Source organism: Carcharodon carcharias, chromosome 8, assembly GCF_017639515.1.
Source record: "Carcharodon carcharias isolate sCarCar2 chromosome 8, sCarCar2.pri, whole genome shotgun sequence".
NCBI classification, from domain to species: Eukaryota; Metazoa; Chordata; class Chondrichthyes; order Lamniformes; family Lamnidae; genus Carcharodon; species Carcharodon carcharias.
In genome coordinates this window covers 53115451-53129517 of record NC_054474.1, presented here as the reverse complement: position 1 = coordinate 53129517, position 14067 = coordinate 53115451, and the positions used below count along the sequence as shown (strand labels likewise).

Here is a 14067-nt window from a genome sequence, read left to right as displayed (position 1 = left end):
TTTTTTTTCACAGATTCATGGATTTTGAAAATAAAATTTCAGTATATTCATGACTATAACTTTTCCAAAATTGTTTCCTGTTTTCAATGAAGTATTTCTGTTTGTTCAATAAAAGAGTGAATGTATTAATTATAATTTTAAGTTTAAAAAGGTTTAATATGTCACTAAATGTTATTTTTTGTTGTGATGGTCTATTAACAGGTTGATAGTTGGAGTGATAATGCCTGATGGTGCAACTGTTGCAAAAGAACAAGTCCAACTGAAGGACAGTCGGGATGGATTCAGTTCTACATTTGAAAGAATTGTGGAATCTGACCTTATGAAAGGGACCTCATACAGTAGCCTTGATTCTTTGGATGTATTGTCACTGACTGATGAGACAGATAGTTGCATCAGTTTTGAAGCCCCACTCACACCACTGATTCAACAACGAATTAAGGAAACCCCTGAACTGCTGCAGCAGAAACTGGTTCAGGTTGCTGAACAGCGAGAAATCCTGGAAGCCGGAGTTAACGATGACCAGGAACATCATTCTAAGATGAATGAGGGAAGTGTTGAAAGCCCACTGAGACACTCACTTACTAGCAGCAGGTCTGAGAATGTGCTGAGCAGATCCTCTTTGAAGTCCATGCCAAATGGTTTGCACAATGAGAGAGATGAACTAGAAGATGACATCAGCAAGATAGTTAACTCCACCAGGTAAATAGATTAAGTAAAAGCAGTTTCAGTGTAAACTAATTTTGGTATGAATTGTTATGCTAAACATTTTATTCTTTAAACATGTGTATTAACAGAAAAAAACTTTAATGATGGAAATTTTCCACTTTGTTGATCCTAGCGCATCAGGCATAATTATTAGGAATTTGTGTACTCAGAATCTATGATTTTCTCTCTAATAACTTTAATGAATGGAACATTATAGGCTAGGTGTCCCCAAAATTATTTACATAGATCAAAACAACAAACACTCAGCAGTGGTGGGGAAGTCATAATTTAAGAGAAAGGTTTTGGAATGGGTTTTGAAGGAATGGAGTAACCTAGCAAAGCGGAGGAGTTTAAGAAGAGCATTCCTGAATGTATAGCTAAGAAGGTTGAAAGCTCTATGGCTGGAGTTGCAGTGGAGGATGTGAAGACAAAGGAGTCAAGGGTTAGAGAGCAAAAGGTTGTGTGGGACCATAAGGTTGAAGAAAGTTGCAGAAGTAGGAAGGGGTGGGTCAATGGATAACTTATTGATGAGGGCAAAGATTTTGAAATCAGTGCTTTAGAGGATAGGGAACTGATGAGATTGATGAGGATAGGGCTCTTAGGGGAGTGAGAGCTTGTGTAGGATCGGATATGACAGAAAAGTTGTAGATGAGTTATAATTTCTGAAGCAAAAACAATACTGCAGATACCGGAAATCTGAAATTAAATCAGGAAATGCTGAAAATACTCAGAATACAGGCAGAGTCTCTGGATAGAGGAACAGAATTATGTTTCAAGTCTCTGCCCTTTTATCAGAACTGGAAAATGTTTGAGATGAACAGTTTTAAAGCAATAGAAGAGGCAGGGGAAAGGAGGCAGGGAGAGAGCAAAAGGGAAGATTTTGTGATGGGGGGAAAGCAGGAATGATTAAATGATAAAAGGATTGGAAGAGAGTTAAATAGTTAATGCAGAATAGCATAGAGGGAAGAAAGCATGGAAAACCTAGCCCAGGAATTCAGTAGAATAAGGCAAGTACATCCAGGGGTGTGGACCATCCCACCAGCCAGGTACCAATAGGAGAACTCCACCAACATTTATAACATTAAAACAGCTGAAACATAGGCCTCATGAATTTTACCAGGCCACTTCAAATGTGTTCAGAGGTGGTTTTTGGTGGGTGTTGGGGGTGGGTGTGGGGGCATTAAATGGGAGCAGAACACATTTGGCCAGAAACCTGATATCTTTTCATTATTTCTGGATTTTACCCGAGGTGGCAACAATGGAGGGCGGAATTCACACATCAATGTGGTTGGACAGCATGCAAGATATTTAAAAGGCTAATTAACTGGGATTTGATGTCGCATTTCAAATTTTACTGATGGCGCATGGGGACCACGGGGCTTCAGAACCTTGCCTGGTGAAAGAAGGCGACAAGGAAGTGTGCACTCAGTGCTGGCTCTCTCAGCCAGCTATTAAGAGAGCCAACATATAGTGGCAGGGTGAATGGTGCACAGAGGGGATTGCCAAATGACAGAAAAGGGAAAAAGGTGTGAGCACTGAGGGGGCATGCTGCCAGGTTAACATTGGCACAGTAGCACTTACTCCCAAGGAACGAATTAGAAAAAGGCGGAGTGGTGTGGGAGGGGAACAGATCAGGATAGAATGCCTAGGAAAAAGACCACTTGTCGTGGTCATCTAGCCAGGCTCTGTAGCCCCTGCAGGACGAGGAGCAGCTCAGAGGGAGAGGGGGAGGTGGGGCACATTAGGAACATCAGAACCAGCAAGAGGACCTGCTTGCTCATGGGCACAATGGAGGAGGGTGCAGATGGCCATGTCAACAGCTTCCTGCATGCAGAAGTGACTAGCCCCTAGGAGAGAGCCTACTGTTTGGAACTGAGCTGCCTCCAGATGCCGGTATGGCAGTGTCACTGAAGAGTGCAGCTCCTCAGGTAGGTAATCTCTGCGCTATTCTGCAAACAAGCTGCAACCCACTGGGGTTAGTAGCTACCCAGTGCCAGTGGTCTTGAAGATCACCATGGCTCTCAACTTCTACACCTCCAGGTCTTTCCAAGGATCCAGTGGAGACATGTGTGGCATCTCCCAGCCTGAGGCCCACCTGTGCAATAAGGAGGTGGCCAGTGTCATGTTCAAGAGATTTGGTGACGATGTGTACTACTGCATCAATCCAGACAGTCAGGAGTGTTATAATTTGCAGCTCATTTACTGAGTAAAGGAGTAATCTAGAGCCTGTCTTTCCTTGAAGTAGGTTCATTCCCAAAACCCAGAGGACATAGATACAGACTGACTTTTCCTTACTCCCGCACCACCCTCCTTCCCCCTCCCCCAGTGGAAACCAGTTCTTATATATACTTGAGAATAATGCCCTAACATTTCCCTAATTAGTGATAGCTGCTCTCACTTACAACCAGAGCATGAACTTCATTGTGACAAGATTACAATGTTGACAAGGAGGGGAGGTCCATTGGGCTCGGGGCCATCACTGGCTTTCCCAGGGTGCAGGATGTGATCGATTGCAAGTATGTGGCCATCAAGGCTCCTACATTCAAAAGAAAGGGTTTCCACTCACTCAGTATTCAGTTGATGTATGACTACCGAATGTGGATCCTTCAGGTGGATACCCAGTTCCAGGGAAGCAGCCATGTTGCCTGCATACTTCAGCAATGCAGGTAACCCAGCTTTTCTGGATCCTGTGTGCCTTCAGGGATGGATATGCCTATTGCCTTTGAGGAACCCACAAACAAATGCAGAAGAGAGGTCCAACACCTGCCATGGAGCAAACTTTGAGCAGGTCATTCAGCTTCTGAAGATGTGATTTGGGTGCCGAGATCAATTTTGTGGAGCCCTTCAGTGTGCCCTAATAAGGGTCTTGCTTATCAAGGTGGTCTGCCGTGCACAACCTAGCAGTGCAGAGGGAGGTGGTGTTGAATAATGAGGACATTGTCAATCTGGATGCCTCCTCTGATGATGAGGATGCGGAGGAGAGTGCAAAGTAGGCATTGCAAGATGAGGGACCCCTGAACCACAGGCAAGCTGCAATGAGCTACACGCCCTAATACATAGCCATTTCTTGTAACCCTTATGCATTTTTAGAAATGGAAAAAGGTATGGAGAACACACCTTGGTAGACTGAAGGAGGTCATTGGCATGCTTGTGGCAGAGGATCGAAATTCTTTGGGTGACCCCATGGCTGCTGACTTCCTCTACAATGCTTGGTTAAGCAAGCTAGTTTCTTTTCCCTGCCCCTGGGGGAACACCTCCTGTGTTGCCCCGTAGCCTGAAGGAGAACCTGCAGGGAGGCATTGCTGAACCATTGGGCTATCAGGTGTCTTCCTTCTGCCATTCTTTCTCCAGGCATCATTCAGCTCCTTGCCAGGAGGCAGCAATCAGAGAGAGGACTATTGGTTGACAAAAGCAGTCAGAAAGTGGACTCTTGGTTGACAACAACAGTCAGACAGAAAACTCTTGGTTAATGGCAGCAGTCGGGCAGAAACTTCCTGGCAGAAGGCAGTAGTGAGGCAGAGGCTGTTCCTGACCAGTTTGAGGAAGTAACAAGCAGGGTCAATAAAGGGGAAACAGTAGATGTAGTGTATTTGGATGTCCAAAAGGTATTTGTTAAATGCCACATAAAAAATTACTACACAAGATAAGAGCTTATGGTGTTGGGGCTGATTAGCGTGGATAGAGGACCGGCTAACTAACAGGAAACAGAGAGTGAGGATAAATGAGTCATTTTCAGGATGGTAAGTTGTAACTAGTGAAGTGCCACAGGAATCAGTGCTGAAGCTTCAACTATATACAATCTATATTAATGACTTGGCTGAAGGGACCATTATAGCCAGATTTGTTGACAATATGAAGTTAGGTAAGAAAGCAAGTTGTGAAGAGGAAATAAAGAGTCTGCAAAGGGATATAGGTGAGTTAAGTGAGTGTAAAAAAATTGCCAGATGGAGTATAATGTGGGAAAATGTGAGGTTGTCCCCCTTGACAGAAAAGCAGAACATTATTTAAATGGAGTGAGACTACAAAATAATGCAGTACAGAGGGATCTGAGTGACCTTGTACACTTCACAGAATCGTTAGAGTGAGGTCATTTGGCCTATCGTGTCTGCACCAGCTCTCTGAATGATTAACTCACCTAGTTTCATTCTTCTGCCTTCACCCTGTAACTTGCACATTCTTTCTTTTCAAATGAAAGTCTAATTCCCTTTTGAATGCTTCAATTTAACCTGCCTCCACCATAATCTCAGGCAGAGCATTCCAGATACTATCCATTCACTGCATGAAAAAGTTTTTCCTCATATCACTATTGCTTCTTTTACTAATTACTTTACATCTGTGCCTCATGTTCTCAATCCTTTCATGGGCAGGAACCATTTTTCCCTATCTACTCATGATTTTGAATATCTTTCCCTCAGCCTTCTTTTCACGAATCACAAAAAGTCAGCATGCAGGTACAGCAAGTAATTAGGAAGGCAAATGGAATGTTGGCTTTTATTGCAAAGGGGATGAATTATACAAGTAGGGAAGTCTTGTTACAACTGTACAGGGTATTGGTGAGGCAGCTGGAGTACTATGTACAGTTTTAGTCACAGTTAAGGAGGGACCTACCTGCATTGGAAGCAGTTCAGAGAAGGTTCACCAGGCTGATTCCTGGGATCAGGAGTTGTCTTACGAAGAAAGATTGAGCAGGTTGGGCCTATATTTATTGGAGTTTACAAGAATGAGAGGTGAGCTTATAGAGATACATATGATTCTGAGGGGATTTGACAGGGTAGATGGTGAGAGGATGTTTCCCCTTGTGGGGGAATCTAGAACTAGGAGGAATAGTTTAAAAATAAGGGGTCTCCCGTTTAAGACAGAGGTAAAGAGGAATTTCTTTTCTCAGTGAGTCTTTAGTGTTTGGAATTCTCTTATCCAGTGAGCAGTAGAAACTGGATCATTGAATGTGTTCAAGGCTGAGTTTTTTTAAAGTTCATTCGCAGGATGTGGGCTTCACTGCCTGGGCCAGCATTTATTGCCTATTTCTAGTTGCCCTTGAGAAGCTGGTGGTGAGCTGCTTTCTTGAACCACTGCAGTCCATGTGGTGTAGTTAGGGAGTTCCAGGATTTTAACCCAGCGACAGTGAAGGAATGGTGATATTTTTCCAAGTCAGGATGGTGAGTTACTTGGAGAGGAACCTCTAGGTGGTGGTGTTCCCATCTATATGCTGTCCTTGTCCTTTTAGGTGGTAGTGTTCATGGGTTTGCAGTCTAAAGAGCCTTGGTGAACTCCTGCAGTTAGATAGATTTTTGATTGACAAGGGAGTCAAGAGTTATGGGGCAGGCAGGAAAGTAGAGTAAAGGCTACAATTGGATAAGCCATGATCTTATTGAATGGCAGAGCAGGCTCGAGGGGCTGAATGGCTCACCCCTGTTCTTATTTCTTACATTCTTATGGCAGCCCCTTAAATATTGCACCTGCACCTGCACTTGCCACCTCTGCCTTGCTTCCTGTCCCTGCTCTTCAATTGGACGGCACCTGTGCTTCACTGGAGTTAAGTGGCCAGCCGCCATGAGATTGCGAGCAGCTGGCCATTTAATGCCTGAGCAGTAGGGGCAGCAGCTTCCTGTGGCCTTGATGCAAAATCCAGAGCATAATGTTAGCTGCATAAACCCCTTACTAATACTGTATTTTGTCCAGAAGACAGAATTGTGTAGGGATGCAGTTACATTACAAAGCCATTGAGTGGCAGTGCTTCAATCTGTTTTCCCTGACAGTAAAGTGAATTGAAATATTTTTATCAAAACTCCGTTCTAGATATCACTACCCCAAATGGTGTTACACATTACCAATGATTAACAATGCTGCTATCTGGCAATATGCTTTTCCTCAAACTCCCACTCCAGCCCCAAACCTCAAAATTCCCTTAGGCTCTCCTTGAAGAATTTTTGGCCTCCTCCTTGTACCCAAAGTCCTGCTGGAGCAGAATTTCTCATACAAAAATGCTTAATGTTTGGCCTGAACTTTGAAGAAGTTGCAGCTGTTTCTACAGTGTTGCTCGATAGGCTGTGATTGCTCCTGAATGCTATAACCCCATTTGTCAATTTGGATGTGCCACCTTTTTCACATCTCACCACTGAGCTCATACTGTTAGAGCATTCCCTTCAATCCTGGCGCAACAAACTTTCTGATATCTGTGGTATAAAGCAGGAGATGATTCAGGCAGTGGCTATGGGTATTGTCACTGGACTAGTATTCCAGAGACCCAGGGTAATGTTCTGGGAACCTGGGTTCAAATCCCACCACAGGAGATGGTGAACTTTGAATTCAATAAAAACATGGAAGTAAAAGTCTGATAATGACCACAAAACCATTGCCAATTGTTGTAAAAACCCATCTGATTCACTAATGTCCTTTGGGGAAGGAAATCTGATGTCCTTACTTGGTCTGGCCTACATGTGACCCACAGCAATGTGGTTGACTCTTAAAAATGCCCTCTGAAGGAGGGCACTTAGGGATGGGCAATAAATGCTGGCCTAGCCAGTGATGCCCACATCCCATGAACGAATTAAAAAAAAAATAGGGTCTGGCACATATAAGGTTAATGTGGAACTGAGTACAGCACCACCCGCACAGTGATGTAAGAGAGCACATGACACACACCCAGTCTCGTGTTGGACAGAGTCATGTGTTCCAGCAAGCATGGAGCTAGCTCCTAATTTGTACTCTTTTACTTATATTTGTAAGTAGTTCTAAGTTAATAAAGACATACAGTTAACCTATGTATGACCATGAAGACTTCTTCAGACCTACGTACTGTAACCAACTGTCTTCAACAATGTCCACCTTCTAGCTCTCCCATTGGCAGTGTATTTCTTCAGCAACGACTTTGTCTGCCCACTGATTGTTGGCGAAGCCAATTTCATATTTAAATAGGGACCTGCTGGTTTCCTATGGGTGACACTCTCAAATTGTTCAGAAGAACAGGTTAAAATTGTAGCTGGATTTTTGTGGGATGCTGGCTGGTGAGATCCTAACTTTTCATTAGCATCTAACCACCACAGTTTTTTTTGTTAAACTTCTTTGACATAAGCCAAGGAAGATAAAGAGTAATTTGACAATGGTGTCTATTCCTTTGAGATTTTTCAGATAGAACCAGATGATTAATTATTTAATGTGCTTGCATTTGTTTTTATACTTTGCTTGCAAGTACATATTTCCCACTAGGAGAACAAATCAAACATTCTAAAAGGACTACATTTTATATATACTGAACACAAAAACTCAAGAAAACATGAATTAGGAGCAGGATTAGGCTATTCGGCCGCTCGAGCCTGCTTCACCATTCGATAAGTTCAAGGCTGATCTGATTGTGAACTCAACTCCACGTTCCTACCTGACCCCCATAACTCTTCTCCATCAAAAGTCTATCTAACTTACCCTTCAACATATTCAATGACCCAGCCTCCACTGCTCTCTGGGAAAGAGAATTCCACAGACTAACGAACCCTAATTTTCAAACTGTGTCCCTTACTTCTAGACTCCCCTACAAGTGGAAACATTGTCTCAGTATCCGCCTATCAAGTCCCCTCAGGATCTTATATGTTTCAATAAGATTACCTCATTCTTTATAAACTCCAAAGGGTATAGGCCCTTTCAATTTTCCCTCATAAGATGCCCCCCTCATCCCAGGAATCAATCAAATTAACTTCTCTGAACTGCTTCTAATGCAATTATATATTTTAAGTAAGGTGACCAAAACTGTACACAGTACTTCAGATGCAGTCTCACTAAGGCCCTGTATAGCTGTAGCAACACTTCTCTGCTTTTATATTCGATTCCCCTTGCAATAAATGTCAACATTCCATTTGCCTTCCTAATCATTTGCTTTACTTGCATACTAACTTTTTGTGATTCAGGCACCAGGACACCCAGATCCCTCTAAACCGTAGAGTTCTGTAGTCTTTCTCCATTCAAATAACATGCTGCTTTTCTATTCTTCCTTCCAAAGTGGACAAGTTCCCATTTTCCCACATTATACTGCATCTGCCAATTTTTTCCCCACTTACTTAACCTTTCTATATCCCTTTGTAGACTTTTAATGTCCTTTTCACAACTTATTTTCCTTCCTACCTTTGTAGCAAATTTAGCTACCATTCATTTGGTCTCTTCATCCAATCATTGAAATAAATTGTAAATAATGAGGCCCAGCACTGATCCCTGTGGCACTCCATAGCATGCCATCCTTAAAATTACCCTTTTATCCCTCCTCTCTGTTTCCTGTTAGATAACCAATCCTCTATCCATGTTAATATGTTACCCCCTACACCATGAGCTCTTATTTTGTGTGGTAACCTTTGATGTGACACTTTATCAAATACATTTTAGAAAGTTGAGTACACAGCATTTACAGGTTCCCCTTTATCCATATTGTTTGTTACTTCTTCAAAGAGCTTTAATAAATTAGTCAAACATGATTTCCCTTTCACAAAACCATATTGACTCTGCCTGATTGTATTATGATTTTCTAATTGTTCTGCTTTAACTTGCTTAATAATGGATTCTAGCATTTTTCCTATGACAGATGTTAGACTAACTGGTCTATAGAATCCTGCCTTCTGTCTCCCTCCTTTCATTACAGAGGTGTTACATTTGAGGTTTTTCAATCCAATGGGATTGCTGAATTGACAGAGGGCATAGGTCAGGATCATGCCAGAATGTTAGGTGGAAACCCTTGCTCAGTTGAACATCACCTCAAATTTTAAAACTTACATCCTTGTTTTCAAATCCATGCACACCTCAGTATCTTTCAATTTTCCCCTCTTTTTATATACAAAATAAAAATGGAAAATTTTAGGAAGTTTGCTTCTCTTCTGCCTTTCTTCTATTTCACACACTTTTTCTTTGTGGTGTCTAAATTATCACCATTGCTAAGAGTGCCTACGTCAGCCTCAGTAACATGGCCCAACTTTGCCCCTGCCTCAACGCATGTGATGTTGAAATCCTCATCCATCTTTTGTTACCCCAAGATTTTATTATTCCAATGAATTCCTGGTTAGCTTCCCATCTTCCACTCTTCATAAACTTGAGATCATCCAAAACTCTGCTGCCTGTTTCGCAACTTGCACCATATCCCGTTCACCCATGAACCCTATGCTCATTGTCCTACATTGGTTCCCAGTTGACCATCACCTTGATTTTAAAATTCTCATCCTTGTTTTAGAATCCATCCATATCTCTGTATCCTCCTTCAGAAAGCAACCTTCTGGGATACCAAATACCTCCAATTCTGGCCTTCTGTGCACTGCCAAATTTAATCTCTCCATCATTGGCAGTTGTGCCTTCAGCTGCCCAGGCCATAAGCTCTAGAATTTCCTCTCTAAACCTCTTCACCTCTCTTTCCTTTGCTAAAATGTTCTTTGACCAAGCTATTAGTCATCTGCCCTATCTCCTTCGGTGCCTTCATGTCAAATCTTGTTTAATAAGTTTCCTGTAAACCATCTTGGGATGTTATGCTGCATTAAAGGTGCTATATAAATGCAAATTGTTCTTTTTCCTTACTCTCATTTCATGTTTCAAATCTTATTTTGTTCCTTGCACAGAAGTGGAGAGTCTGGTGTTTAATCAGCTCGCTGCCTGCCAAAATCATACACCATCAATCTGGTGGCATTTCCCGATGTCAGTATAATTACATTTTGAAAGTAAAATTGTGCCTGCTGTTGGGAGCTCACTGTTTGCAACAGGCTGTATTTTTTTTTCTGTCCAGTGAGGAAGCATGAGTTATAAAGTTCTGCTTGAATAAGTACAGATATCTGGAGAAGGTGTCCCTTTCTAGCTGCTGTGTTGAATGTTCTTCTGCAGACATTGTGGAAAAAGTGGGTTGCCCTGTGTGGAAGTCTGTCACAATAAAGCTAAATAATTTTTGCCTGTACGAAATGCATGGGCAAAGAATGCATTTATGAAGAGTTTTCATTTGAACCTGTTATACAATGCCTATTGTTGCATATACTAAACTCTCAGAAAATGTTGCTGTTGTTTCATGGCTTCACATGTGTGCCCATCCTCTGCCACACTTTATTACTACTATTCAAAATTAGTATTATCATCACATTAGCATTTAAAAAGTGAGTGCACAAAATAAACTTACAGCAAAACCTAACTGCATGTTCACTTACTCTCGCATGAAGTAGAATATGGGGTGGACATTTGGGTGTCACTCTATGGCTGTTTAAACATCTCAAACACTTTTCTAGTTACAGGACAAAGTGGCAAATAATAAATTTGACAAACCTAAGTCAGAGGAAAGCCTCATAATTTTTGTTTTAACTTAGGAACGTAGGCCCAGATCTTCCTGTCAGTGGCAGAGTAGGTGCACCCACCAGTGACTGCAATTTAAACTGCCCACTTACCATTTTACTCTGGAGCCTTTGTACCTTCCATTTCTTGCTCCAGCAGGGATCTAGTGATGAACGGAGTTGGAAGACCAAGTAGCAAGCGTAATTCCAGCGAAGGCTCCCGTAAATGCTCACCCCTTGACAATGCTCCCGCCCCGACATTGCTCAACCACTGACAATGCTCAACCGCAACCGCCCCCCACCGAGACAGTGCTCGCCCGCACTGACAATGCTCAACCACCCCCCGCACAGTGCTCACCTGCACTGACAATACTCAGCTCCCTGACAAGACTCTCCCTCAATGATGCTCACCACCATCCCCCACTCCCCACCACCAAAGGGTGCTCATCTCCCATTGGACAATGCTCACCCCTCTCGACAATGCTCACCTGCCTGATGATGCTCACTACTCCCTCCCCGCTGATGATGCTCACATTGGCTGGACAGGAGCCAGGGATTCCAAAAGGTGAGTTGGAAGAAGGGGTGAACATTGTTGGGTTAGGGGGTGGAGTGAACATTGTCAGGAGGGGCACAAATGCTGTTGGGGTCGGGGAAGATTATTGTCGGGATGAGGCTGGGGGCTGAATATTATTGGGTGGTGAATATTGTTGGGAAGGAGGTTGAGAATTGTTGGAGGGGGTGGGGTGAACATTGTCGGGTGTTATGAGATGTAGCTGAATTGGTACTATAGATAGATTTGATCAGCAGCCACTTCTTTGGTGAATGTTATGTTTATTTACAAAGGTACTCAGCAGCAACTGTGTGTGTGCTTTTGCTTCAAACCCTATCTCCATTCTACAGACTGCTAACTAAAGAGATAGCCAGGCCTACTACTCTATTGGTTACTGAAGATCATGTGATCTTCCTTAACAGCATTAGATAAAAACCATAATTACCACATCCCTTCCCTTTTACTTGGAAATACATTTTATATTTACAAGTACAATTTTCTCAAGATAGCAAATTATTTACACTGGTATGTAATTTACAAATCAGTCATTCTGAGGATTCCTTAAGCATGTAGAATGTCTCAGCTCTACAACTTCTGATGCTTTGTCAGGAACCTCCTTTTCAGGAGTTGCCTGAACATCAGGTGCTTCGGTGGGCACCTGCAGATCTGTACCCTTAACTCTTGCAGGTACATCAGACATGTCTCTACTGGGTTGAGTTCCCTCAACAGGAAATGTTAACTCGGTCATGTACACTAGTGGAATCATTTCTTGATGATTTGTTCCTCTCTTCCTTAGATGATCCACATGTCTCTGTATGACTCGGCCTTCGACCTCCATGTGGTAACATAGAGGTCCGGTCACTGCACTTATATCATCTGGTAATCACTATGGTCCTTCTCCAAAGTTCTTCACGTATACTGTCTCTCCCACAGTAAATTTCCTCTCATGACTGTGCCAGTTGTGTCTAATTTTCTGACTTCCCTAACTCCTTTCCACCTTCCTCCCTAAATTCGGCATTATTAAGCTCAATCCCATCCTGAGATGGCATTTCAACAATAACTCCGCAGGTGTGACACCTGTTGTTGCATGAGGGGTAGTCCTGTAATGAAAAAGAAAGCGTGCTAGCTTGGTTGCTAAAGGATCGCCAGTTAACTTTTTAATGCCTACCTTGAATGTTAGAGTCACCATTTCGGCCAGTCCATTTGAGGAAGATTGATATGGTGAAGTTTTTACATGAGTGATGCCGTTGAGGCTGATAAATTGTTGAAACTCAGCGTTCGTAAATGCCGTACTGTTATCGGAAATGACTACTTCCAGTAGTCTGTTAGTGGAAAAACTTTGATGTAACTTCTCAATTGCAGCAGAAGATGTTGGTGACTTCCACCTCATATATGTCCATCCATTTTGAGTGGGCATCACCAATGAACAGAAACATTGTTTCCATGAAAAGTCCCACATAGTCAATGTGTAACCGCACGCATGGTCTTCCTGGCCACTCCAAAGGGTGTAACGGAGCTGTTGCTGGAAACTTTTGCAGCTGCTGACATTGCACACAATTCTTCACTAAACCCTCTATTTCTCCATCTATCCCAGGTCACCATAAATAGTTGTGTGCTATGGTCTTCATTCAGGAAATTCCTGGATGTGCACTGTATAGTTCAATTAACAATGGCTGTCTTCACTTTGGAGCAATTATCATTGTGCTCCCCACAATAAGATGCCACCCTGGCTGGCTAGTTCATGTCTTCTGTTGAAGTACAGTTTCATTTTATCAGATAGAGGCCCTTGTGACCAACCATGAAGCACTTGTTCTCGTACTTGAGATGGGACTGGGTCCCTACTTGCCCAGTCTCTAATCTGTCGAGCACATACAGGCGAGGAATCTAAGAAATTTAACAGTAAAACAAGTTCCTGTGGAACTGGGACATCGTCATCATTTTCTTGTAAAGGCAAATGACTCAGTGCATCAGCATTTGCAATTTGATTTCCAGGCCTATGTACAAAAGTGTACTCGTATGCTGCCAGGATTAAAACCCCACATTGTATTCTTGCTGAGGCTATGGGTGGTATAGCCTTGTCTTCGCTGAACAATCCTCGCAATGGTTTGCGGTCTGAAACGATAGTAAAATGACGTCCGTGTAGGTACTGGTGAAATTTCTTGACACCAAAGATGATTGACAGGCCTTTTACAATCTGCGCGTATCCCTTTTCCGCTGTGGTGAGCGTTATTGATACGTATCCTATAGACTATTCTGTGCCATCATCCATCCGATGAGAGAGCACTGCTCCCACTCTGGAGGGGGATGCGTCACATATCAACACCAATTCTTTCCTCTGGTCATAATGTACTAATAGGTTGGATGAGTGCAACAATTGTTTCACCTTTATGAAAGCTTCTTTCTAGGGCGCCTCCCAAGACCAACGTTAGTTCTTTTTAAGTAGATAATGTAGGGGTGCCAGCTCTCTAGACAAATTGAGTAAGAACTGCCCATAATAATTGATCATTCCTAGGAATGATTTGGGCTCTGAGGTGTTTT

The 14067-nt window shown here is 42.7% G+C and overlaps 1 protein-coding gene across 1 annotated transcript in view; it reads left to right on the top strand.

The window, feature by feature from the left end:
* The first annotated feature begins 220 nt into the window (after positions 1 to 220).
* Positions 221 to 14067, top strand: part of psd2 (pleckstrin and Sec7 domain containing 2) — a 177508-nt gene continuing 163661 nt past the window's right edge. Inside the window, exon 1 of the mRNA XM_041194379.1 lies at positions 221 to 699. Within this exon, the coding sequence (XP_041050313.1) occupies positions 221 to 699 (479 nt within the window). The remainder of the gene's footprint in view (positions 700 to 14067) is intronic.